Source organism: Rhinolophus hipposideros (genome assembly GCF_964194185.1).
Source record: "Rhinolophus hipposideros genome assembly, contig: SUPER_9_unloc_1, whole genome shotgun sequence".
Classification (NCBI taxonomy): Eukaryota; Metazoa; Chordata; class Mammalia; order Chiroptera; family Rhinolophidae; genus Rhinolophus; species Rhinolophus hipposideros.
In genome coordinates this window covers 47,770-74,834 of record NW_027669497.1, presented here as the reverse complement: position 1 = coordinate 74,834, position 27,065 = coordinate 47,770, and the positions used below count along the sequence as shown (strand labels likewise).

Here is a 27,065-nt window from a genome sequence, read left to right as displayed (position 1 = left end):
GCTTGTACTAAAGGGCAATAATAATCAAAACAACATGGTATGGGCAGAAAAACAGACACATAGACCAATGGAATAGAATTGAGATCCCAGAAATAAACCCACATAAATATGGACAGACAATTTTTGACAAAGAAGCAAAAAGCATACAATGGAGAAAAGACAGCTCCTTCGATAAATGGTGCTGGTAGAATTGGAAAACCACATGCAAAAGAATAAAACAGGGCTGAAATCTGTCACCGTGTACCAAAATTAATTCAAAATGGATCAAAGACTTAAGCATAAGACCTGACACAATAAACTGCATTGAAGAAAACATAGTTACTAAACTTATGGACCTTGGGTTCAAAGAGCATTTTATGAATTTTATGACTCCAAAGGCAATGGAAGTAAAAGCTCAAATAAATGAATGGGACTATATGAAACTTAAAAGCTTCTGCACAGCAAAAGAAACCATCGATAAAATAAAGAGGCAACCAACTGAATGGGTGAAAAAGTTTGCAAACAGTGCCTCCGATAAGGGGCTAATATCCAAAATATACAAGGAACTCATGAAACTCAACACAAAAAACCAAACAAACAACCCAATTGAAAAATGGGCAGAGGACCTGAAGAGACATTTCTCCAAAGAGGACATACAAATGGCAAATAGACATATGAAAAAAAGCTCCACATCACTAATCATCAGAGAAATGCAAATAAAAACCACAATGAGATATCACCTCACCCCATTCAGAATGGCTATCATCAACAAGACAAATAGTAACAAGTGTTGGAGAGGCTGTGGAGAAAAAGGAACCCTCATACACTGTTGGGGGGAATGCTGGCTGGTGCAGCCGCTATGGAAGGCAGTGTGGAGGTTCCTCAAGAAATTACAAATAGAATTACCACATGACCCAGCAATCTCTCTCCTGGGTATCTACTCAAATAATCTGAAAACTTTTAATCATAAAGACAAGTGTGCTCCAGTGTTCATTGCAGCTTTACTTACGGTGGGTAAGACAACGGAAACAACCAAAACGTCCTTCGATAGATGAACGGATAAAGAAGTTGTGGTACATATAAATAATGGAATAGTATTCGGTGGTAAGTAAAGATGAAATAAAACTATTGCTAAATGGGGTCTAATGGGGTGATGGAAAGAGAACTGACTGGCTGGTGACCACACAATGTGAGATATAGATAATATATTACAGAATTGTACACCTGAAATCCATGTCACTTTATTAACAATTGCACCCCAATAAACTTTAATTTAAAGGAAAAAAACCCTCAAGTGGTGATATTTTATAAAATGGTTCACAGTGACAAATTTTCCATTACAAACATAAAACAATGATAGGGGGAACACTATTAAATTTTACAAGTGCTACACAAAACTAAATTCTGAGTAAAAAAGTTAATTTCACACAGGAGCCTTTTACCTTGGTACCAACATCCAAGAGTCCATCGTCTGATAGAGCCCGTGAATCATTCCTGCCAGGTTTCCAGGAAAGACTTTAGGGTAAAAATACACAACAAAAACAGTGAGTGCATTCCTTTACAAAAACAACAACAACAAAAGGAGTAAAATTCAGCTATCTGCATAGGAAATGAAGTTTCTTGATATGATTAAAATTTAGACGATGTTCTAGAAAAGCTATCAGTTATCTATTGCTGCCTCCACCACTCCCAACTCGTGCAATATTTAATGAAGATACACTCCAGGTTTCCATTACAAAGAACGACAGCAAACATGTTGGCAACACCTGAGAGTACCTTGTTTTCACCAAAAGTCCCCAGGGCTGAATTGAAAACGCAATTAATAGCTGACAAGAGGAACCTGAACTGGGACAAAAGCAATGACCTAAATCAAGGTAGAACGATACACTGAGCCTTCTCCACGGTCTGTCCCTGGTTCAAAGATTAATCTGTGTGGGTCACAAACGGCAGTCTTGCTTCTTTAACATAGAAAGCAGTTACTAAACTCACCCCATTCCTTGTTTTCACTCAAAAACACTACAGTGAGGTCCCTGAAATGCATGAAATGTTTGCAACTTACATGTACAAAAGTCAAAGAACAAATATGTACGTTGTTAGCCTCCCCACTCTCCGATCACTTGTCCGCACAGCTTCCTGGCAATCTCCAACCTTGAAAACTTCAGCCTACGAAGGCATAGACTCCTGAAACAAGGTTGGGCTCAAATGACCCACAGTAGGAGTTCTCTATGTCGCTGTTCCTGGAAAACAAGCTAAATGGAGCCTCAGTCATCCACTCCCAACACAGGCATGTTACCACCTACCCAACTCCATTACTGTTTTCACAATCAGTCCTCCCTCTGCCCAACCCTCCATCTCCATGGGAAGGACATCAGCGCGTTGGGCAAAGAGGTGGAGGTGACGAGACACCGGCCGTGGGCCATAGATCTATGTAGTTCAGCAATCTCCAGTGCCTTTGGACTCGAGGGGACCCCCTCTGTAATTTCGGGTGCAGGTGGATGATACCACATTCCTACTTGCTATAAAGAGAATGTTTCCACAGTCTCAAAGGTTTAATATGTTTTCATACAACCTTAAATTTTGCTGGTTCCTCCAATTCAACAAACGAAAAAGCACCAACCTGTTCAGACGCCCTTGAACCCATTACTTTAATCTGCTTCTTTAGACAACTACCAACATCCAGTGTCCTTCTTGTTTGTGATTTCTCTTTACCTTGTCATACCCTACTCTTCTGATCTCTTTTCCCTTATCTGATCTCTGATCTCTATTCTAAAAGCCTTATTCCTATTCCAACCCAGTGTTGGTCCTATTGAGACTTGGATTCCCCTGCTAATTCCATTCTTATCCTCTTCCACTGCATTCACTAGACCTTTCCATAATTAAACCCTCACCCAAAGGATGATAAAGAAGGAAGTGTACTGGGCTTAGAAACCTACAGTTAATCTCATTTCATCACTCACTATACTCAAATAAGTCACTTTAATCTTTTGGAGCTCAAACTCCTCATGTGATCAACTACTTGACCAAAACATTAATGGCAGCATGAAGTACTAGGGGGTGTTTTGAATAATTAATTGATAACATTCCTTCAACACCTGGAATTCTATGTACTTTTGATTCTGTCAAGAAAAATGGAGAACACTTAGCTGGCAGAAGTGGAATAAAATAACACAACAGCAACAATAATACCCCGAGTAATGCAGAGAAAAAGGGAAAAAAATCAAGAAAACTCATGGAAGAAGGAAGAAAGACTCTGGAAAAAGAGAAAAAACTTCCTACAACAAGGGAAACGTAGTAGCCAGAAGGGAAACACAGGCTGGGAAGTCAGTCAGTAGAGGAATCAATTAGAAATATCATCTCAATTTGTGCTGCATTAACACAACATGGTCTATACATAGATGTTCTTCACTTACAGAACAACGATTCATCCCCAAGAAGTGTACGTCGCATTATACCTGAAAACATTTATCTGATTAGGTCTTGCTTATGTACAACCTGTGGTTCTGTGGCCACAGTGAACTGAGATCTGCCCTTAACACTGATGGTGAAAACAAGGTTCTCGTGACTGCTGCAACTGTCAAGTACATTAAGACAAGAGATTGGGCTAACTGGGCTTGGTAGGAAACTTCTAAATCAGCACTAAGGCATCACTAAACGGGACTCTCTGAGGCCACCTGACTTGCACCTGAATCTTGAATCCAGACCTGTCCAGGCACTTCTCAGTACAGGCTGAGGGACAAGAGAATGGACTTGGGAAGCCAAGCAGGCTGAAGGACACATCACAGGTCAGCCTCTTGGTAACAATGGAACCAGGGGTCAGTTAATCCACCTCCCGGAACCACACTCGTCTAATGAATAAAAACTAGGCCGAACAGCACAGCTACTTTGCGAATCTACTGTGCCGACGACCTGGGATAACCAATGGTAGGCACATAGTATAGGGTCTAGGCCAGAGCAGAACACTCATTAAAGCTTACTGGCTTCTCTCGGCAGTTTCTTAGTTAACATGCAATTTTAGAAATCCATAAAATCCTACCTGCTTGCAGGGTCGCATTTAGGACACTCATCCACTGTTAAAGAAAAAATTTACATACATTGTAAATACACAATAGAAAAACACAGAACTTTCAAAGCGTCCGATTCAAGTGATGTAAAAATGTTTCTTTGGGAACACCCCTGAAGACTATAGTAGAGTGAATGTTACTGATACAACTGGTGGGCAATTAATACATGAAGAACTTTTACTTCCTCTGCTGTATGTCTCTGTGTGTGTGTGTGTGTGTGTGTGTGTATGTATACACACATATATATATTAATATATATTCATACACATACACATATGCACATATACATATATACACATATATACGTATGTACCTATCTATATATGTGTGTATGTATGCATATATACTCCCCAGTGTACGCTAAATACTAGTCTAAATGGAATCACACTTTCTCCTTATTCCCTTTCTTATTTCCTTATGTTACTCTGATTGAGGAAGAATACCAATGTCCTGCTAAAAGTTATTCTATTTGGCTGTAAGTTGTGTAAACAGAGTAAACATAAAGCAGATTTTGCTACAAAATGACTGTAGGAAAGTCAGAACTACGATCAACCTATACAGAGGCGGGCTAGGGTTGAACTCTTTGTTTTTTTATTTCCTTCTTTGCTTTCTCTGTTTCCTGGTGGCTGTGATTCACACCAGTCATGGAGGGAAGAATTATGTAAGAGGAACACACCTACAACCTGCGTCTTTCGTTTGTCTATTACGGCCATCTGTCCAAACTGTGTGGATGCTGACAGAGGTTTTCTCATTGAGTGTGTGGCAAATGGCCCTTTATCATCAAATTTCGAATCCCCGGAACTTTGACAAGTTCCATGATTGGAAATCAAAGAAGTAGCATTCCAGCTGGAAGAATCTGAAAATAAAATTTTCGTTTATGAGGAGGTAAAAATAACACAAAGCTGACCATCTTGTAAAACGTCCTTCTTCAGAGAAGCAGTCCCACGTCCTCCTTTCTCCCAAACACTCTACTCCTTTAGAGTGCATTTTATTTTAGGTGTCCTATACTTGCCATTCACGTAAGTTAAGCTGAATTAAGTATTGTCACTCAGCAATTTCTGTTATATAATGTGTTTCCAATTAAAGCTTTTCTTCTTAATAGTTAAAATGGTGTGGGTGTGAATTTTTTTGTCATTATCAAAAGTTATGTCTAACCGCTTAAGTTTAAATATGTGTGACAAACATGGGTTTAAAACAACTTTCAATGAATCGTACTATTTCAAATAAGAAATTACTTATTACAAGACAATAGTCTTTTCTAAATGCTCCAATAGCTTCAGAATTCATTTTTTAAGCCTTAGAAAATTGAAATTCAAATGAAAAATGACAGGCTTGGGTGACCGTATGGTTTCCAATTAAAAATACGATCAGGGCCAGACCGGTGGCTCAAGTGATTAGAGCTCCATGCTCCTAACTCCGAAGGCTGCCGGTTCGATTCCCACAGGGGCCAGTGGACTCTCAACCACAAGGTTGTCGGTTCAGTTCCTCGAGTCCCGCAGGGGATGGTGGGCTACGCCCCCTGCAACTACTAATGGCAACTGGACCTGGAGCTGAGCTGCACCATCCACAACTAAGACTGAAAGGACAACAACTTGACTTGGAAAAAGGCTTGGAAGTACACACTGTTCCCCAATAAAGTCCTGTTCCCCTTCCCCAATAAAAAAAAAAAATATCTTAAAAAAAAATACGATCAAACTAGGTATACATTAGCTCCAAAGAATACAGGGCACCATGAGACAGAAAACAAATACATAACAAAACATTTTCCTTTTGCTTTTTAAACAAAATCTCAGCTTAAATCTACGAGACAAGTGAAAGAAAACCACACTGTAGAAGTGAAGCTTTAAAGCCTCTTTTATCACTTCACATCCAGGAAGCCCGTACATCATTTAAGACGGTGGTTTCCAATGTCATGTGAGAATCCGTGAAGTCCCAAGGTCTGTCAGTCGAGGGGCCCGAAAAGGTCAAAACTATTTTCACAGAAATACTGAATGTCATTTGCCATTTTCACTCTCATTCTCTTCTAAGTGTACAGTAGAGTTTTCCACAGCCGTGATATCACAGCTCTGATGGTGACATCATAGGTCTACGGTTACTGGGTCGTAGCTCCAATGGCTCACAGAATGCATGACTGTGTGTGCTCCTATTTTAAATTGTTCAGTTTTTATTTCTAATATTGTCACTATGTATGGAGCCTACCGACTTAAAAATGTTCTTTGGAATGCTCAATAATTTTTAATCGCATAAAAGCATCCCAAGGCACAAAAGCTTCAGAATTCCTGTTTTCAAAGATTGTGTCTACCAAATATTCATTACCATTAACTACTTCTCCCATTTTTAATAATCGAAGACACCATAGGCGCATGTACACACATAGCCAGTGTCTGCTCAGCAGAACATCTGGTTGTCTTAAGACCATCAGTGTCACAACACTAAGAGGAAGTAAAGTTAAAAACAATTGTCATGGTAGCAACTGAAGCTTACTTGGGTAAACGTCAAAATTCAAATGACCATTTGAAAACGCTGGAAAAATCTTCCAGTGTGATAATTGACCTCTGGTAACGCTATTAAGTACAGGGATTTTAAACTGGGACATTTAGGCTATGGAACAAACGGAGAACCATCTTAGTGAAGTCACCAATTTAAAATCTCATTTTCTTATTCCTGTGAATACCTTTTCTCAAACACCGGTACCAACAATGACATCACGTTATTTATGTCAAATCCTTCCATTAAATTTGTAACAAAAAAAAGGAATGAGAAAGAGAAGACTGCAAGCATGTCACATGTCCTTGCGTACTCCTTCCCAAAATTAAATTGGTATTACAAAGAGTACCTGGTCTGAAGGGTTGCACCAAATCCATTCCTAAAGCTTTGTTAGGAACAGGATCTTCCAATTCAATGCTCGGCTGAAGGGGTTAGGAAACAAGATGATTAGTAACTAATGGACACTTCATGCAATCTCTAGTTAACAATTCAGGATAACAATATTAACGTTATAAACTCCAAGAAAAGGACTTTTTGAAAAATAGGTATTTAAGCAAATATTAGGTTGGTACAAATGATATTGCAGTTTGTGCAATTTTTTTAGACCTTTTAAACCGCAATTACTTTTGCAGCGAACTAAATACCTTGAAAAGTGTACTTCCTATAACTTTGACTTATTTCTAATGATACATTCTTTCTGTTTGTTTGTTTGCTTTTTTAGTTTTAAAGCAAGATACTTGCCTGACATGGTAAGAAACCTTGGTGTATGTCCTGTGGAGTCTAAACAGAACATATTAGAACCTACTTCATCTAGGTCAAGAAGAGCTTGGAAAAATCAAACTCTTATTTGATAAAAATTTTGATAGGAAAAGTGATTAAACAGAATGACAAAGGTGTAAGAAAAACCTTTCTTTAAGTGATATTTAAATAAATAATAGGAAAATGTTATATATAGTAATGCAACTTTTCAAAAAGTTTGTAAAGATTTTGTTGGGTATCCGATGGACATGCGTCCTATTTGGGAGACCACCTCAGGGATACTGTGGATACCTGATCATGGCATTGTACATCAGAAGCTAAACATTAATGAATGCCAACTATAATTTTATATATATAATGTGATGGTTCAGTGTGAGGTCGGAGGGATAGTGGATGGGGGGAGGGGGGTTCACAGTATGAGGGATATAAATGATGAACGTCTAAGTATTACCTTGTTTTGTACACCTGAAACTAATAAATAAATAAATTTATGAAAAAAAAAAAAAAAGAACAATTTGAGGAAGCCCTTCCCTTCCTCTGTAAGGTAACAGGGTTCCATGGTTGCGGCTGCCCTTGAATACAATTATATTAACATTTAGTTTACATTTTCAAAACTAAGAGTTAAGTTTATATATTAGGAGTTTGGGTATTGTTCTAGTACAGAATATTAAATTTATTACTCTTTTTACTTCCTTTGGCTTTTTAAAAATACATTAAAAAAAAAGATCTAATTAGGGAAAATAAGAACATTTATTTACTAACCATCTCAAATGTACCAGGCATCTGCCATGCACAGTTTATTTCTTTTCCACACAAACAACAAATATAAAAATGGTTTGATGCTGGTTAGCCCTCTTCCTGCTTCCTGACCATTCCAAGACACTAGAATAAAATGATGAACCCACAGGATCCATTGCTGTCCCTGCCCAGCAGGTTTCGCTCCTAGACCTTCACATGACTGGCTCCTTCTCATGCTTCACGTAGCAGTATCCCACACAGACGTTTACTTCAGGTCAAAACACTGAGCTCGCACCAACAGAGCCTCAAGTACCGAAACACTACACATCAACAGGGTATCGCCTATCACAGTCTCCTGAAGTTTAGCATCCCCCAGATTAGAAATCCACATGCCCCTTCTAACTTTTCCACTCTGTTCTTGACACTACGGCCATTTGATTGTCCTTCAGGTTTACAAAAAGTGTCCCCACCATTTGGTAAGTCACTACCGCCCACTGTGATCATTGATTTTACATTTCTATAGCTCCCTTTACACTTCACAAAGTGTTTTCACATTTGTTACCACATTAGTTCATTTCACACCCTGAAAGGTAGGCATAAGTACCTTTATGATGAATGAGGTCACTGACATCCAACAGGTTAAAAAGAAGTTTCCCCCAGATCCCACAGCTAGTAAGTGACCTATCCAGGGTTCTAGTGTGTTCTTATCGTCAAACACAGTGTCTACACCAGTAGGCAGCAGCTGCCTATATCAGAAGATCACACTCCTCCTGTCTCTTTTCACAGCTGTCATCTCACATTGGCTCATCATTACTTTGTACTTCTATTACTACAAGCATGGTTGCCATCAAGATACTCAATGCATGCTATTTTATCTGAACAGGACAGTTGTTGTGTATTAAAGCAGCACTCGGCCGATTGTCGTTAGTATAATCCTGCACAGTATTACTATTAACAATGCTCTTCCTTCCCTGGAAAAGTTCCTTGCAGATCTATTGGAGAATACAAATACAATAATACTTGCATGTAGCAGGCATTATCTTTTCAAATTCCAAGGTATAAAAAACCCTAAATTCCAAATTCTTTCTTTCTGAATCTCATTAGGACATTTACACAACCGTAAAAACCACAGAATCATGCATTTGGGCATACCTCAAGCTGGAATAATTCTTTAGCTTTTAGGTAAACTTAACTTCAGAACCCAACTGATTCCTTATGACTTGGAAGCCTTCTCGTTTTATACTATTCTACACCGACCGCCTTCAGTGACCCATGCAAGTTAGCTGAGCTGTACTACGCTGTCTCATTATATTCAGCACATATGTATTTTATTAATTATAGGCTAAACCATAATAAAATAATTTAGGTGGGGAAATGCAGAGGTGAGAAAGTATAGTCAAACCATACCTTTTATGTTTTAACATCACCGGATGGTGATATTTAAAATAATAAAGATAAAAAAATAGTAGTGAATGACAGTACCTCAGAATCCCAACATGATTTTTCAGCTTCGTCTTTCAATCTTAATGCCGATGTTTTAACTATAAAACGTAGTCACAGAACATTAATGTGAACATATATTTCTATGCATTTTAAATACACATCCAAGTCATGAATATTTCCATAAAAGTAACAGCAGAAAAGAATTTCAGGGGGTCAAAACATTTGCAAGAAGAAGCAGTTGTTAGTAATGGGGATACTTTTGCAAAAAAGATAGGAACAAATGCTTATAAGAAATGAAAATCACAGTTGGATCTACACGTGTTACATTTGTGCATAGCAGCACTTAAGCTGGACAGAATTCATAGATAGTCACTAAATTATCACTTGTATTATTTTGGTGTGCTCCATCAACACAAGTCAAGATATCAGTTTTTGTTTGCTCTTGTGGAGCACTTTCAATAATATCCACACCATTTTCTCTTTTTCCAATTGGCGGCTTGGTTGCTTCTTTCTATTAAAAAAAAAGAAAAGAAAAACCCAACTTCAGAAAACATCATATTCATTTACTCATTCACTCGCTCACTCAGTCCTTCAGTCAGTAAGAAAACAAACCGCTATCATAGCCATCAAATCATAGGCATAGACCCAGGGGAAGCTGGAAATAGAAATGAAAGATTTTGTCCTATATACTAGTAGAGGTCGATATACTATAATTTGTGAAAACAATCAGAACAGAAAAGTACCGCTCTCCAGTCCTACACCTCAGATAAATAAAGTATAGTACGGGCACAAAAGAAACAACAATCAGTTGTACCACATGCTGCAAAAACAGGGCTGCATCTTGAAAGACATACGAGGTGCGGAGGGAAACCATGAAGGGGAGTCCAGAAAGGGCAGCGGGCGCAAAAGCCTGCGTATGAAACAACATATTGTAAGTGAGGGCAGAAGAAGAATGGGGTAAGCCTGGAACTCTGAGAATGGGATGGAGAGACAACTGCAGAATCAGAACCAAATCAAAGAAGGCACGTGTCATGCTAGCAGATGAATTCTACCCTCACGTCATGGGGAATCACTCAGTAAACAAAGGTTTGCATCATCACAATTCTAGTTTACAACAGCCACTCGGGCACCATTTATGATATTGAGGAGTTCCATTTCTTTCTAGGAGCCTATCCATCAGCCTGTCTTGCTTCACGACATAGCGCCTCGCAGCTGCCTACAAATCACGAACACAGCTACCAACAACAGGTCACTCTGTAGCTTCACCTAGGTGGCTCCCGATAGGGCACAAACAGCAGCTGACCTGGGCCTGCCCCACAGCCCCTCCCAAGAGGCCCCAAATCCAACACACCTTGGACCAGCTTCAAGTGACACCAGAACAGCACCAAATTGGCTTCACAAATGACAAAGCCAAGCCATGGACTGAGCAGACACCGGAGTCCTGCTACAGCCGATCTCACTCTGCGAGGTCAGCCTACACACAGGGGTTCATCTACTGCAGTCACAGCCAGTCGTCCTGTGGGTCAATTCCACACCCAGATGTGCCAACAGCAATAAGGCTCAAGTACAACAGGAGGGCACACACCAACCACATGAGCTTCTGGAACACAAGGCTCAGGTAACCGGGGTCTGTACCACTGGGCCACACACAACACCTGGTACATAAGGCAATACTGTCAAGATGAGGAGAATTGGCAGATCCACAGAATACACAGAAAGAAACACAGAGAGGAAGTGAAAAAAGATGAGAGAAAAAAAATTTCTCTAATGAAAGACCAGGAAAAAAAAACTAGAGAAAGAACTAAACCTAATGAACACAAGTTATCTACAGGACACACAGTTCAAAATACTACTTCTAAGGACACTCAATGAACTTTTGGGAAAAAGTAGATAAACGTTGTAACACATCAACAGAGACAGCAAACATAAAAAATGGACATGGAAATCATTAACGAAAGTCAAACATGAAAAATAGAACATCTGAAATGAGTAATTAATAGATAGAATCAGTACCAGATTTCGTTGAGGCAGACGTTCAAATCAGTGATTTGGAAGACAAGGGAGCAGAAAATACACAATCAGAACAGAAGAAATAGATATGAAAAATGACTATGGGTCAAAAAAAAACAAGAGAGAGAGAAGGCTTTAAGGGACTTCTGGGACAAGATAAAGTGTAACAGCACTCGTAAGGCTATCAAAAGGAGAAGAGAGAGACAGAAAGGAATTGAAAACCTATTTGAGTAAATAATGACGGAAATCTTCTCTTACTTGTTGAAGGAAACACAAGCGTAGGAAAAACAGAGTTCCAAGCAAAATAAAGCCAAACAGGCCCAGACCAAGACATACCAGAATTAAAACACCAAAGGGTAAAGACACAGAGAGATATTAAAACCAGCAAGAGAAAAGCAGTTAGGTACATACAAGGGAGCTTGCATAAGACTGTCAGGTGATCTCTCAAAAGTAAATCTGAAGGCCAGAGGAATGGGTAAGAAATATAGAAATGTGATGAAACGCAATAATTTACAACCAAGAGCACTGTATCCAGCAAGGCTCTCATTTAGAATCAAACGAGAGGAAAAGAGCTTGCCAGAGAAAAAGGAGGTGATGCAGTTCAGCACCAGGAAACCACTATCACAAGAAATGTAAAACCACGACTAGAAAAAAAAGGAGGATGAGGAGAAGGAGGAGAAAGAGCAGGAGGGGGAGAAGTGAATAAGAAAATGCCAATAACTACGTACCTACAAATAATTACTTTAAATGTAAATAAATTAAATGCTCCAGAAAAGACATAAGGTAGCTGAATGGTTAAGAATGCAAGACCCATACACACGACAATCAAACTACAAACTTTCTTCACCGCAAAGGAAACCAACAACACCATGAAGTCACGACCGGATGAATGGAGAAGATATTTACCAATGATATATTTGATAAAGGGTTGACATCCAAAACATATAAGGAACTCATAAACCTTAACACCAAAAGACGAACAATGCAATTACAAAATGAGAAGAGTACCTGAATAGACTTTTCTCCAAAGGGGTCACACATATAGCCAAGAGACATACGAAAACATGCTCCGTGTCACTAATCATCAGAGCAATGCAAATTAAAAATACAATGAGCTACCACCTCACAACTGTCAGAATGTCCATGATCCATGAATCAACAAGCAACAAGTGTTGGTGAGGATATGAAAAAAAACGGAGTCCTCGTGCACTGTTGGTGAGACTGCAAATCCAGGCAGACAATGGAAAACAATATGGAAGTTCCTCAAAAATTTAGATATAGAACTACCATGTGGCACAGAAGTCCCTCTTCTGGGTTTTCCTCCACAGAAATCCAAAACACTAATTAGAAAAGCAATATGCATTTCTATGGTCGTTGCCACATTATTGTCTTTTTCTCTTTTTTTATTGTTTTGCCGCATTATTTTCAATAGTCCAGATAAGAAAGTAACCAAAAAATCCATCATCTTGGAGAAAGAAGAAGATGGACATATATATATAACAAAATGCTACTTGTCTGTAATGAAGAATAAATACTTATCGTTTGTGACACATGTGTGGACCTAGAAGGTATTATTCTAAGTGAAAAAAGTCAGACAGAGAAAGACAAATACCACATGATTTCACTTATTGGTTATGTCCAAAAAAAAAAAAATAAATGAACAGAGAAAAGGGAAACAAACTCATAGGAGCAGAGAACGAACTGATCCTTGCCCGGTTCGAGGATTGTTAAGGGAATGATTGAAATGGAAAAAGGATTAAGAAGTATAAAGTGGCAGATATAAAATAGTCATGAAGATGTCAAGTACAGCACAAAGAATACAGTAAATAGGATTGTAATAACGAAGTACGGTGTCAGGGATACCACACTAATCGGGGTACCAGTTTGCACATTATATAAATGCCTAATCACGATGCTGTACACCTGAGGCTCACATCATATTGAATGTCAGCTGTAACAGAAATGAAAAATTTTACATTTAAAAAACAAAACTAAAAACTTTCTGAAACTTGACATTTGACTATATGGTTTTTAAGAATCTCTGCTTTTGACCAGAGTAAAGAAAGGATCCTATCTTTTGTAGACACTGCTCCTTTCTTTACTTTGGTCAATGCATCATGGACATGGGCATAGAATCTCACGGACATATTTTTATAGGGAGCAGCCAAGAGCATCATCAGCTTTGGAGCCAAGTGGATTTTGCATCAAACCCTCAAACTTCTCCCTGGCTACTGCAAGTCATGCTGCCTAGACTGTCTTGGTCTCCATTTACTTATCTCTGAAGATGAAGATTCCCTTCCTTCACAAAGCTATTCTGAGGATTAACTCACATCGTGCTGGTTACAGAATAGGTCCAGAACAAGTGTTGATTTGACTATGGACTATTTCACCATATCAGTGAAAAGAAAATCTGTGTCGCTCTTGCTTATACGGGCCAGGGCCCATGCATCAATACCACAAATAAAACACGCCATTAAAACACTAAACTTGGGAAAAAAAATCTCTGCTTTTCAAATTGGTTATTATTTTATGCAAAACATGTACTCTTCAATTAGATGAAGACACTTAAATATATTCACAATGCAATGATTTAGATCATTGTCCAATCCCTTTGTAATATGAGTTTTGAGATGGAGAACGTGAATTCGAAACTTCAAAACTCTACTATTATTTTAGTCTAAACGATGAACCTAGTATACCGGAAACTAATATAAAACAATATGGAATGTCCACGGAATGTCAATGAAAAAAAAATGGAGAAAACACTCCCTCCTAACAAGGATAGGATACCAACATACAAAGTGTAAAAAAATAAAACTATATGTCTTATGCTATACAGTTTTAAAACTGAAAACTACCAGCAAGATTTCATGACTGTTACAATGAGTACCGGAATCCACTAAAGATTTCATTTAGGCACGAGTATGATAAAAGTCAGGCTGGTATAACGTAAAAGTCACATTAAAAATCCTTACCCTTAACCAAATTGCATATCTCTGTCACTGTGGGAAAACTCCCTGTAGAATTTTACTATCACTATACATATCCCAGCCCCTTCTTTTTCTCAGCTCCCATCTTCAATACTTATTAAAGTTAAAAGAACAACAACAAAACAATGAAGCGTCAAATGGTCATATGTTATAAAATGTTTCACGCTGACCAATTTTCCATAACAAACATAAAACAATGATAGGTGGAGCACTACTAAATTTTACAACTCAGTGCTACACAAAACTAAATTAAGAGCACAAAAGTTAATTTCACACAGGAGACTTTTACCTTGGTATCAACATTGAAGAGTCGATCGTCTAATGTAGACCATGAATCATCACTGCCACGTTTCCAGGAAAGAGTTCAGGGTAAAGATACACAACAGAAACAAGTGAATTCATTTCTTTACAAAAGCAACAACAACAACAACAAAAGGAGTACAATTCAGCTATCTGCATATGAAATGAAGTTTCTTGATATGATTAAAATTTAGATGATGTTCTAGAAAAGCGATCAGTTATCTATTTCTGAATGCACCACTCCCAACTCATGCACGAGTTAATGAAGATACACTCTAAGTTTCCATAACAAAGAATGACAGCCAACATGTTGGCAACACCTGACAGTACCTTGTTTTCACCAAAAGTCCCCAGGGCTGAATTGAAAACGCAATTAATAGCTGACAAAAGGAACCTGAACTGGGACAAAAGCAATGAGCTAAATCGAGGTAGAACGATACACTGAGCCTTCTCCACGGTCTGTCCCTGGTTCAAAGATTAATCTGTGTGGGTCACAAACGGCAGTCTTGCGTCTTTAATGTAGAACGCAGTTATTAAATAGACTCCATTCCTTCCTTTCACCCTGAAACACTACAGTGAGTTCCCTGAAATGTGTGAAATGTTTGCAAGTTACACGTACAAAAGTCAAAGACAAATATGTATGTTGTTAGCCTCCCCACTCTCCGATCACTTGTCCGCACAGCTTCCTGGCAATCTCCAACCTTGAAAACTTCAGCCTACGAAGGCATAGACTCCTGAAACAAGGTTGGGCTCAAATGACCCACAGTAGGACTTTTCTATTTCCCTGTTCCTGGAAAATAAGCTCAATGGAGCCTCAGTCATCCACTCCCAACACAGGCATGTTACCACCTACCCAACTCCATTACTGTTTTCACAATCAGTCCTCCCTCTGCCCAACCCTCCATCTCCATGGGAAGGACATCAGCCCGTTGGGAAAAGAGGTGGAGGTGACGAGACACCGGCCGTGGGCCATAGATCTATGTAGTTCAGCAATCTCCAGTGCCTTTGGACTCGAGGGGACCCCCTCTGTAATTTCGGGTGCAGGTGGATGATACCACAATTCTACTTGCTATAAAGAGAATGTTTCCAGAGGCTCAAAGGTTTAATATGTTTTCATACAACCTTAAGTTTTGCTGGTTCCTCCAATTCAACAAACGAAAAAGCACCAACCTGTTCAGACGCCCTTGAACCCATTACTTTAATCTGCTTCTTTAGACAACTACCAACATCCGGTGTCCTTCTTGCTTGTAATTTCTCTTTACCTTGTCATACCCTACTATTCTGATCTCTTTTCCCTTATCTGATCTCTGATCTCTAATCTAAAAGCCTTATTCCTATTCCAACCCAGTGTTGGTCCTATTGAGACTTGGATTCCCCTGCTAATTCCATTCTTATCCTCTTCCACTGCAGTCACTAGACCTCTCCATAATTAAAACACTCACCCAAAGAATGATAAAGAAGGAAGTGTGCTGGGCGTAGAAACCTACAGTTAATCTCATTTCATCACTCACTATACTCAAATAAGTCACTTTAATCTCTTGGGGCTCAAACTCCTCATGTGATCAACTACTTGACCAAAACATTAATGGCAGCATGAAGTACTAGGGGGTGTTTTGAATAATTAATTGCTAACATTCCTTTAACACCTGGAATTCTATGTACTTTTGATTCTGTCAAGAAAAATGGAGAACACTTAGCTGGCAGAAGTGGAAAAAAAATAACACAACAACGGCAACAATAATACCCCGAGAATGCAGAGAAAAAGGGAAAAAAATCAAGAAAACTCATGGAAAAAGGAAGAAAGACTCTGGAAAAAGAGAAAAAACTTCCTACAACAAGGGAAAGGTATTAGCCAGAAGGGAAACACAGGCTGGGAAGTCAGTCAGTAGAGGAATCAATTAGAAATATCATCTCAATTTGTGCTGCATTAACACAACATGGTCTATACATAGATGTTCTTCACTTACAGAACAACGATTCATCCCAAGAAGTGTACGTCGCATTATACCTGAAAACATTTATCTGATTAGGTCTTGCTTATGTACAACCTGTGGTTTGGTGGCCACAACGAACTGAGATCTGCCCTAAACACTGATGGTGAAAACAAGGTTCTCGTGACTGCTGCAACTGTCAAGTACATTCAGACAAGAGCTTGGGCTAACTGGGCTTGGTAGGAAACTTCTAAATCAGCACTAAGGCATCACTAAACGGGACTCTCTGAGGCCACCTGACGTGCACCTGAATCTTGAATCCAGACCTGTCCAGGCACTTCTCAGTACAGGCCGAGGGACAAGAGAACGGACTTGGGAAGCCAAGCAGGCTAAAGGTCACATCACGGGTCAGCCTCTTGGTAACAATGGAACCAGGGGTCAGTTAATCCACCTCCCGGAACCACACTCGTCTAATGAATAAAAACTAGGCCGAACAGCACAGCTACTTTGCGAATCTACTGTGCCGACGACCTGGGATTACCAAAGTTAGGCACATAATATTGGGTCTAGCCCAGAGCAGAACACTCATTAAAGCTTACTGGCTTCTCTGGGCAGTCTCTCAGTTAACATGCAATTTTAGAAATCCATAAAATCCTACCTGCTTGCAGGGTCGCATTTAGGACACTCATCCACTGTTAAAGAAAACGTTTACATACATTGTAAATACACAACAGAAAAACACAGAACTTTCAAAGCATCAGATTCAAGTGATGTAAAAATGTTTCTTTGGGAACACCCCTGAAGACTATAGTAGAGTGAATGTTACTGATACAACTGGTGGGCAATTAATACATGAAGAACTTTTACTTCCTCTGCTCTATGTCTGTCTGTGTGTGTGTGTGTGTGTGTGTATACACACATATATATTTTAATATATATTCATACACATACACATATGCACAGATATATATACATATATACGTATGTACCTACATATGTGTGTATGTATGCATATATACTCCCCAGTGTACGCTAAATACTAGTCTAAATGGAATCACACTTTCTCCTTATTCCCTTTCTTATTTCCTTATGTTACTCTGATTGAGGAAGAATGCCAATGTCCTGCTAAAAGTTATTCTATTTGGCTGTAAGTTGTGTAAACAGAGTAAACATAAAGCAGATTTTGCTAAAAAATGACTGTAGGAAATTCAGAACTACGATCATCCTACACAGAGATAGGCTAGGGTTGAACTCTTTCTGTGTTTTTTATTTCCTTCTTTGCTTTCTCTGTTTCCTGGTGGCTGTGATTCACACTAGTCATGGAGGGAAGAATTATGTAAGAGGAACACACCTCCAATTTGCGTCTTTCGTTTGTCTATTGCGGCCATCTGTCCAAACTCTGTGGATGCTGACAGAGGTTTTCTAAATGAGTGTGTGACAAATGGCCATTTATCACGAAATTTCGAATCCCAGGATCTTTGACAAGTTTCATGATTGAAAATCAAAGAAGCAACATTCCAGCTGGAAGAATCTGAAAATAAAATTTTCGTTTATGAGGAGGTAAAAATAACACAAAGCTCACCATCTTGTAAAACGTCCTTCTTCAGAGAAGCAGTCCCACGTCCTCCTTTCTCCCAAACACTCTGTTCCTTCTTAGTACATTTTATTTTAGTTGTCCTATACTTGCCATTCACGTAAGTTAAGTTGAATTAACTATTGTCACTCAGCAATTTCTGTTATATAATGTGTTTCCAATTAAAGCTTTTCTTCTTAATAGTTAAAATGGTGTGGGTATGAATCTTTTTGTCATTATCAAAAGTTATGTCTAACCGCTTAAGTTTAAATATGTGTGACAAACATGGGTTTAAAACAAGTTTCAATGAATCGTACTATTTCAAATAAGAAACTACTTATTACAAGAAAATGGTCTTTTCTAAATGCTCCAATACGTTCAGAATTCATTTTTTAAGCCTTTGATAATTGAAATTCAAATGACAAATGACAGGCTTGGGTGACCTTATTGTTTCCAAGTAAAATACGATCAGGGCCAGACCGGTGGCTCAAGTGGTTAGAGCTCCATGCGCCTAACTCCGAAGGCTGCCGGTTCGATTCCCACAGGGGCCAGTGGACTCTCAACCACAAGGTTGTCGGTTCAGTTCCTCGAGTCCCGCAGGGGATGGTGGGCTACGCCCCCTGCAACTACTAATGGCAACTGGACCTGGAGCTGAGCTGCGCCCTCCACCAATAAGACTGAAAGGACAACAAGTTGAAGCTGAATGGCACCCTCCACAACTAAGATTGAAAGGACAACACCTTACTTGGAAAAAAGTCCTGGAAATACACTGTTCACCAATAAAGTCCTGTTCCCCTTCCCCAATAAAAAAAAAATCTTAAAAAAAAATACGATCAAACTAGGTATACATTAGCTCCAAAGAATACAGGGCACCATGAGACAGAAAACAAATACATAACAAAACATTTTCCTTTTGCTTTTTAAACAAAATCTCAGCTTAAATCTACGAGACAAGTGAAAGAAAACCACACTGTAGAAGTGAAGCTTTAAAGCCTCTTTTATCACTTCACATCCAGGAAGCCCGTACATCATTTAAGACGGTGGTTTCCAATGTCATGTGAGAATCCGTGAAGTCCCAAGGTCTGTCAGTCGAGGGGCCCGAAAAGGTCAAAACTATTTTCACAGAAATACTGAATGTCATTTGCCATTTTCACTCTCATTCTCTTCTAAGTGTACAGTAGAGTTTTCCACAGCCGTGATATCACAGCTCTGATGGTGACATCATAGGTCTACGGTTACTGGGTCGTAGCTCCAATGGCTCACAGAATGCATGACTGTGTGTGCTCCTATTTTAAATTGTTCAGTTTTTATTTCTAATATTGTCACTATGTATGGAGCCTACCGACTTAAAAATGTTCTTTGGAATGCTCAATAATTTTTAATCGCATAAAAGCATCCCAAGGCACAAAAGCTTCAGAATTCCTGTTTTCAAAGATTGTGTCTACCAAATATTCATTACCATTAACTACTTCTCCCATTTTTAATAATCGAAGACACCATAAGCGCACATACACATGCCGCCAGTGTCTGCTCAGCAGAACATCTGGTTGGCTTAAGACCATCAGTGTTACAACACTAAGAGGAAGTAAAGTTAAAAAACAATTGTCATGGTAGCAACTGAGGCTAACTTGGGTAAACGTCAAAATTCAAATGACCATTTGAAAACGCTGGAAAAATCTTCCAGTGTGATAATTGACCTCTGGTAACGCTATTAAGTACAGGGATTTTAAACTGGGACATTTAGGCTATGGAACAAACGGAGAACCATCTTAGTGAAGTCACCAATTTAAAATCTCATTTTCTTATTCCTGTGAATACCTTTTCTCAAACACCGATACCAACAATGACATCACATTATTTATGTCAAATCCTTCAATTAAATTTGTAACAAAAAAAAGGAATGAGAAAGAGAAGACTGCAAGCATGTCACATGTCCTTGCGTACTCCTGCGCAAAATTAAATTGGTATTACAAAGTGTACCTGGTCCGAAGAGTTGCACCAATTCCATTCCTACAGCTTTGTTAGGAACAGGATCTTCCAATTCAATGCTCGGCTGAAGGGGTTAGGAAACAAGATGATTAGTAACTAATGGACACTTCATGCAATCTCTAGCTAACAATTCAGGATAACAATATTAACGTTATAAACTCCAAGAAAAGGACTTTTTGAAAAATAGGTATTTAAGCAAATATTAGGTTGGTACAAATGATATTGCAGTTTGTGCAATTTTTTTAGACCTTTTAAACCGCAATTACTTTTGCAGCGAACTAAATACCTTGAAAAGTGTACTTCCTATACTTTGAAATATTTCTAATGATACATTCTTTTTGTTTGTTTTTTTAGTTTTAAAACAAGATACTTGACCGACATGGTAAGAAACCTTGGTGTATGTCCTGTGGAGTCTAAACAGAACATATTAGAACCTACTTCATCTAGGTCAACAAGTGCTTGGCAAAACCAAACTCTTATTTGATAAAAATTTTGATAGGAAAAGTGGTTAAACAGAATGACAAAGGTGTAAGAAAAACCTTTCTTTAAGTTATATTTAAATAAATAATAGGAAAATGTTATATATAGTTATGCAACTTTTCAAAAAGTTTAATAAGATCTAATCAGGGTAAAATAAGAACATTTATATATTAACCATCTCAAAAGTACCAGGCATCTGCCATGCACAGTTTATTTCTTATCCACACAAAAAACAAATATAAAAATGGTTTGATGGTGGTTGACCCTCTTCCTGCTTCCTGACCATTCCAAGACACTAGAATAAAATGATGAACCCACAGGATCCATTGCTGTCCCTGCCCAGCAGGTTTCGCTCCTAGACCTTCACATGACTGGCTCCTTCTCATGCTTCACGTGGCAGTATCCCACACAGACATTTACTTCAGGTCAAAACACTGAGCTCGCACCAATAGAGCCTCAAGTACCGAAACACTACACATCAACAGGGTATCGCCTATCACAGTCTCCTGAAGTTTAGCATCCCCCACATTAGAAATCCACATGCCCCTTCTAACTTTTCCACTCTGTTCTTCACACTACAGCCATTTGATTGTCCTTCAGGTTTACAAAAAGTGTCCCCACCATTTGGTAAGTCACTACCACCCACTGTGATCATTGATTTTACATTTCTATAGCTCCCTTTACACTTCACAAAGTGTTTTCACATTTGTTACCACATTAGTTCATTTCACACCCTGAAAGGTAGGCATAAGTACCTTTATGATGAATGAGGTCACTGACATCCAACAGGTTAAAAAGAAGTTTCCCCCAGATCCCACAGCTACTAAGTGACCTATCCAGGGTTCTAGTGTGTTCTTATCGTCAAACACAGTGTCTACACCAGTAGGCAGCAGCTGCCTATATCAGAAGATCACACTCCTCCTGTCTCTTTTCACAGCTGTCATCTCACATTGGCTCATCATTACTTTGTACTTCTATTACTACAAGCATGGTTGCCATCAAGATACTCAATGCATGCTATTTTAACTGAACAGGACAGTTGTTGTGTATTAAAGCAGCACTCGGCCGATTGTTGTTAGTATAATCCTGCACAGTATTACTATTAACAATGCTCTTCCTTCCCTGGAAAAGTTCCTTGCAGATCTATTGGAGAATACAAATACAATAATACTTGCATGTAGCAGGCATTATCTTTTCAAATTCCAAGGTATAAAAAACCCTAAATTCCAAATTCTTTCTTTCTGAATCTCATTAGGACATTTACACAACCGTAAAAACCACAGAAGCATGCATTTGGGCATACTTCAAGCTGGAATGATTCTTTAGCTTTTAGGTAAACTTAACTTCAGAACCCAACTGATTCCTTATGACTTGGAAGCCTTCTCGTTTTATACTATTCTACACCGACCGCCTTCAGTGACCCATGCAAGTTAGCCAAGCTGTACTATGCAGTCTCATTATATTCAGCACATATGTATTTTATTAATTATAGGCTATACCATAATAAAATAATTTAGGTGGGGAAATGCAGAGGTAAGAAAGTATAGTCAAACCATACCTTTTATGTTTTAACATCACCGGATGGTGACATTTAAAATAATAATGATAAAAATAATAGTAGTGAATGACAGTACCTCAGAATCCCAACATAATTTTTCAGCTTCTTCTTTCAATCTTAATGCCGATGTTTTAACTATAAAACGTCACAGAACATTAATGTGAACATATATTTCTATGCATTTTAAATACACATCCAAGTCATGAATATTTCCATAAAAGTAACAGCAGAAAAGAATTTCAGGGGGTCGAAGCATTTGCAAGAAGAAGCAGTTGTTAGTAATGGGGATACTTTTGCAAAAAAGATAGGAACAAATGCTTATAAGAAATGAAAATCACAGTTGGATCTACACGTGTTAGATTTGTGTATAGCAGCACTTAAGCTAGAAAGAATTCATAGATAGTCACTAAATTATCACTTGTATTATTTTGGTGTGCTCCATCAACACAAGTCAAGATATCAGTTTTTGTTTGCTCTTGTGGAGCACTTTCAATAATATCCACACCTTTTCCTCTTTTTCCAATTGGCGGCTTGGTTGCTTCTTTCTATTAAAAAAAAGAAAAGAAAAACCCAACTTCAGAAAACATCGTATTCATTTACTCGTTCACTCGCTCACTCAGTCCTTCAGTCAGTAAGACAACAAACCGCTATCATAGCCATCAAATCATAGGCATAGACCCAGGGGAAGCTGGAAATAGAAATGAAAGATTTTGTCCTATATTCTAGTAGAGGTCGATATACTATAATTTGTGAAAACAATCAGAACAGAAAAGTACCGCTCTCCAGTCCTACACCTCAGATCAATAAAGTATAGTACGGGCACAAAAGAAACAACAATCAGTTGTACCACATGCTGCAAAAACAGGGCTGCATCTTGAAAGACATACGAGGTGCGGAGGGAAACCATGAAGGGGAGTCCAGAAAGGGCAGCGGGCGCAAAAGCCTGCGTATGAAACAACATATTGTAAGTGAGGGCAGAAGAAGAATGGGGTAAGCCTGGAACTCTGAGAATGGGATGGAGAGACAACTGCAGAATCAGAACCAAATCAAAGAAGGCACGTGTCATGCTAGCAGATGAATTCTACCCTCACGTCATGGGGAGTCACTCAGTAAACAGAGGTTTGCATCATCACAATTCTAGTTTACAACAGCCACTCGGGCACCATTTATGATATTGAGGAGTTCCATTTCTTTCTAGGAGCCTATCCATCAGCCTGTCTTGCTTCACGACATAGCGCCTCGCAGCTGCCTACAAACTCACAAACGCAGCTACCAACAACAGGTCACTTTGTACCTTCCCCTAGTGGCTCCCGGTTGGGCACAAGCAGCAGCTGATCTGGGCCTGCCAGACAGCCCCTCACAAGAGCCCCAAATCCAACACACCTTGGGACCAGCTTCAAGTGACACCAGAACATGACCAAATTAGCTTCACAAATGACAAAGCCAAGCCATGGACTGAGCAGACACCGGAGCCCTGCTACAGCCGATCTCACTCTGCGAGGTCAGCCCACACACAGGGGTTCATCTACTGTCGTCACAGCCAGTCGTCCTGAGGGTCAATTCCACACCCAGATGTGCCAACAGCAATAAGGCTCAAGTACAACAGGAGGGCACACATCACCCACATGAGCTTCTGGAACACAAGGCTCAGGTAACTGGGGCCTGTACCACTGGGCGCCGCACGACACCTGGTATATAAGGCAATACTGTCCAGATGAGGAGAATTAGAAGATCCACATAAACACTGAAACAAACACAGAGAGGAAGTGAAAAAAGAAGAGAGAAAGAAATTTTTCTCTAATGAAAGACCAGGAAAAAAAAACTAGAGAAAGAACTAAACCTAATGGAGACAAGTTATTTACCAGACACACAGTTCAAAATACTACTTCTAAGGATGTCAATGAACTTTGGGGAAAAGTAGATAAACGTTGTAACACATCAACAGAGACAGCAAACCTAAAAAATGGACATGGAAATCATTAACGAAAGTCGACTATGAAAAATACAACATCTGAAATGAGTAATTAATAGATGGAATCAGCACCAGATTTGGTTGAAGCAGACGTTCAAATCAGTGATTTGGAAGACAAGGGAGCAGAAAACACACAATCAGAACAGAAGAAAAAGATATGAAAAATGATTATGTGTCAAAAAGAACGAGAGAGAGAAGGCTTTAAGGGACTTCTGGGACAAGATAAAGTGTAACAGCACTCGTAAGGCTATCAAAAGGAGAAGAGAGAGACAGAAAGGAATTGAAAACCTATTTGAATAAATAATGACGGAAATCTTCCCTAACCTGTTGAAGGAAACGCAAGAGTAGGAAACACACAGAGCTCCAAACAAAATAAAGCAAACAGGCCCAGACCAAGACATACCAGAATTAAAACACCAAAGGGTAAAGACACAGAGAGATATTAAAACCAGCAAGAGAAAAGCAGTTAGGTACATACAAGGGAGCTTGCATAAGACTGTCAGGTGATCTCTCAAAAGTAAATCCGAAGGACAGAGGAATGGGGAAGAAATATAGAAATGTGATGAAACGCAATAATTTACAACCAAGAGCACTGTATCCAGCAAGGCTCTCATTTCGAATCAAACGAGAGGAAAAGAGCTTGCCAGAGAAAAAGGAGGTGTTGCAGTTCAGCACCAGGAAACCACTATCACAAGAAATGTAAAACCACGACTAGAAAAAAAAGGAGGATGAGGAGAAGGAGGAGAAAGAGCAGGAGGGGGAGAAGTGAATAAGAAAATGCCAATAACTACGTACCTACAAATAATTACTTTAAATGTAAATAGATTAAATGCTCCAGAAAAGACATAAGGTAGCTGAATGGTTAAGAATGCAAGACCCATACACACGACAATCAAACTACAAACTTTCTTCACCGCAAAGGAAACCAACAACAACATGAAGTCACGACGGGAAGAATGGAGAAAATATTTGCCACTGATATATTTGATAAAGAGTTGACATCCAAAACATATAAGGAATTCATAAACCTTAACACCAAAAGACGAACAATGCAATTACAAAATGAGAAGAGTACCTGAATAGACTTTTCTCCAAAGAGGTCACACAGATAGCCAAGAGACATACGAAAACATGCTCCGTGTCACTAATCATCAGAGCAATGCAAATTAAAAACACAATGAGCTACCACCTCACAACTGTCAGAATGGCCATCATCCATGAATCAACAAGCAACAAGTGTTGGTGAGGATGTGAAGAAAACGGAGTCCTCGTGCACTGTTGGTGAGACTGCAAATCCAGGCAGACAATGGAAAACAATATGGAAGTTCCTCAAAAATTTAGAAATAGAACTACCATGTGGCACAGCAGTCCCTTCCCTGGGTTTTCCTCCACAGAAATCCAAAACACTAATTTGAAAACAACATGCATTTCTATGGTCGTTGCCACATTATTTTTTTTTTTTATTGTTTGCCGCATTATTTTCAATAGTCCAGATAAGAAAGTAACCAAAGGATCCATCATCTTGGAGAAAGAAGAAGATGGACATATATATAACAAAATGCTACTTTTCTGTAATGAAGAATAAATACTTATCGTTTGTGACAACCTGTGTGGACCTAGAGGGTATTATTCTAAGTGAAAAAAGTCAGACAGAGAAAGACAAACATCACATGATTTCACTTATTGGTGATATGCAAAACGAAATAAATGAACAGAGAAAAGGGAAACAAACTCATAGGAGCAGAGAACTAACGGATCGTTGCCCGGTTCAAGGATTGTTAAAGGAATGCTTGAAATGGAAACAACACTAAGAAGTGTAAAGTGGCAGATATAAAATAGTTTTGAAGATGTCAAGTACAGCACAAAGAATACAGTAAATAAGATTGTAATAACGAAGTACGGTGTCAGGGATACCACACAAATCGGGGTACCAGTTTGCACATTATATAAATGCCTAATCACGATGCTGTACACCTGAGGCTCACATCATATTGAATGTCAACTGTAACAGAAATGAAAAATTTTACATTTAAAAAACAAAACTAAAAACTTTCTGAAACTTGACATTTGACTATATGGTTTTTAAGAATCTCTGCTTTTGACCAGAGTAAAGAAAGGATCCTATCTTTTATAGACACGGCTCCTTTCTTTACTTTGGTCAATGCATCATGGACATGGGCATAGAATCTCACGGACATATTTTTATAGAGAGCAGCCAAGAGCATCATCAGCTTTGGAGCCAAGTGGATTTTGCATCAAACCCTCAAACTTCTCCCTGGCTACTGCAAGTCATGCTGCCTAGACTGTCTTGGTCTCCATTTACTTATCTCTAAAGATGAAGATTCCCTTCCTTCACAAAGCTATTCTGAGGATTAACTCACATCGTGCTGGTTACAGAATAGGTCCAGAACAAGTGTTGATTTGACTATGGAGTATTTCACCATATCAGTGAAAAGAAAATCTGTGTCGCTCTTGCTTATACAGGCCAGGGCCCATGCATCAATACCACATAATCAAACAGGCCATTAAAACACTAATCAAGAGATCAAAAAAAATGGCGGCGTGAGGTGAGCCTCTGTAACGCTCCCCTGGAATTTACAACGAATCTGACAACAATAACTCCACAAAGGACTCCTTGCACAGCAGACAGGCAAGACGAAGAGGCCGACTACTGAATTCACCTCCAGGTGGGTGAATCGCGCGAGCGGGGGAGGAGGGAGAGGAGAAGTGCGGAGACGAAGCCGCGCGGGCGCAGGACGCAGACCTAGCTCAGTGCTCGGAGCCCGCTGCTCCCG

General features: G+C 39.1%; 1 protein-coding gene across 7 annotated transcripts in view; it reads right to left on the bottom strand.

Annotated features, from left to right (window-relative positions):
- LOC308502943 (uncharacterized protein) overlaps positions 1 to 27,065 on the bottom strand; it is a 90,998-nt gene that overhangs the window by 26,014 nt on the left and 37,919 nt on the right. For 2 of the 7 annotated variants that reach the window (XM_081080742.1, XM_081080743.1), the window contains 12 exons: positions 22,804 to 22,843; positions 22,375 to 22,433; positions 20,252 to 20,324; positions 18,050 to 18,229; positions 17,357 to 17,390; positions 14,757 to 14,808; positions 9,939 to 9,978; positions 9,507 to 9,565; positions 6,877 to 6,949; positions 4,717 to 4,896; positions 4,013 to 4,046; positions 1,422 to 1,494 (listed from right to left, as the gene is read on the bottom strand). In XM_081080742.1, the coding sequence (XP_080936868.1) occupies positions 1,422 to 1,494; positions 4,013 to 4,046; positions 4,717 to 4,896; positions 6,877 to 6,949; positions 9,507 to 9,565; positions 9,939 to 9,978; positions 14,757 to 14,808; positions 17,357 to 17,390; positions 18,050 to 18,229; positions 20,252 to 20,324; positions 22,375 to 22,433; positions 22,804 to 22,843 (897 nt within the window). Of the gene's footprint in view, positions 1 to 1,421; positions 1,495 to 4,012; positions 4,047 to 4,716; positions 4,897 to 6,876; positions 6,950 to 9,506; positions 9,566 to 9,851; positions 9,979 to 14,756; positions 14,809 to 17,356; positions 17,391 to 18,049; positions 18,230 to 20,251; positions 20,325 to 22,374; positions 22,434 to 22,803; positions 22,844 to 27,065 lie in introns of all 7 variants that reach the window. The other 5 variants (XM_081080740.1, XM_081080741.1, XM_081080745.1 and 2 more) reach the window with 3 other exon arrangements.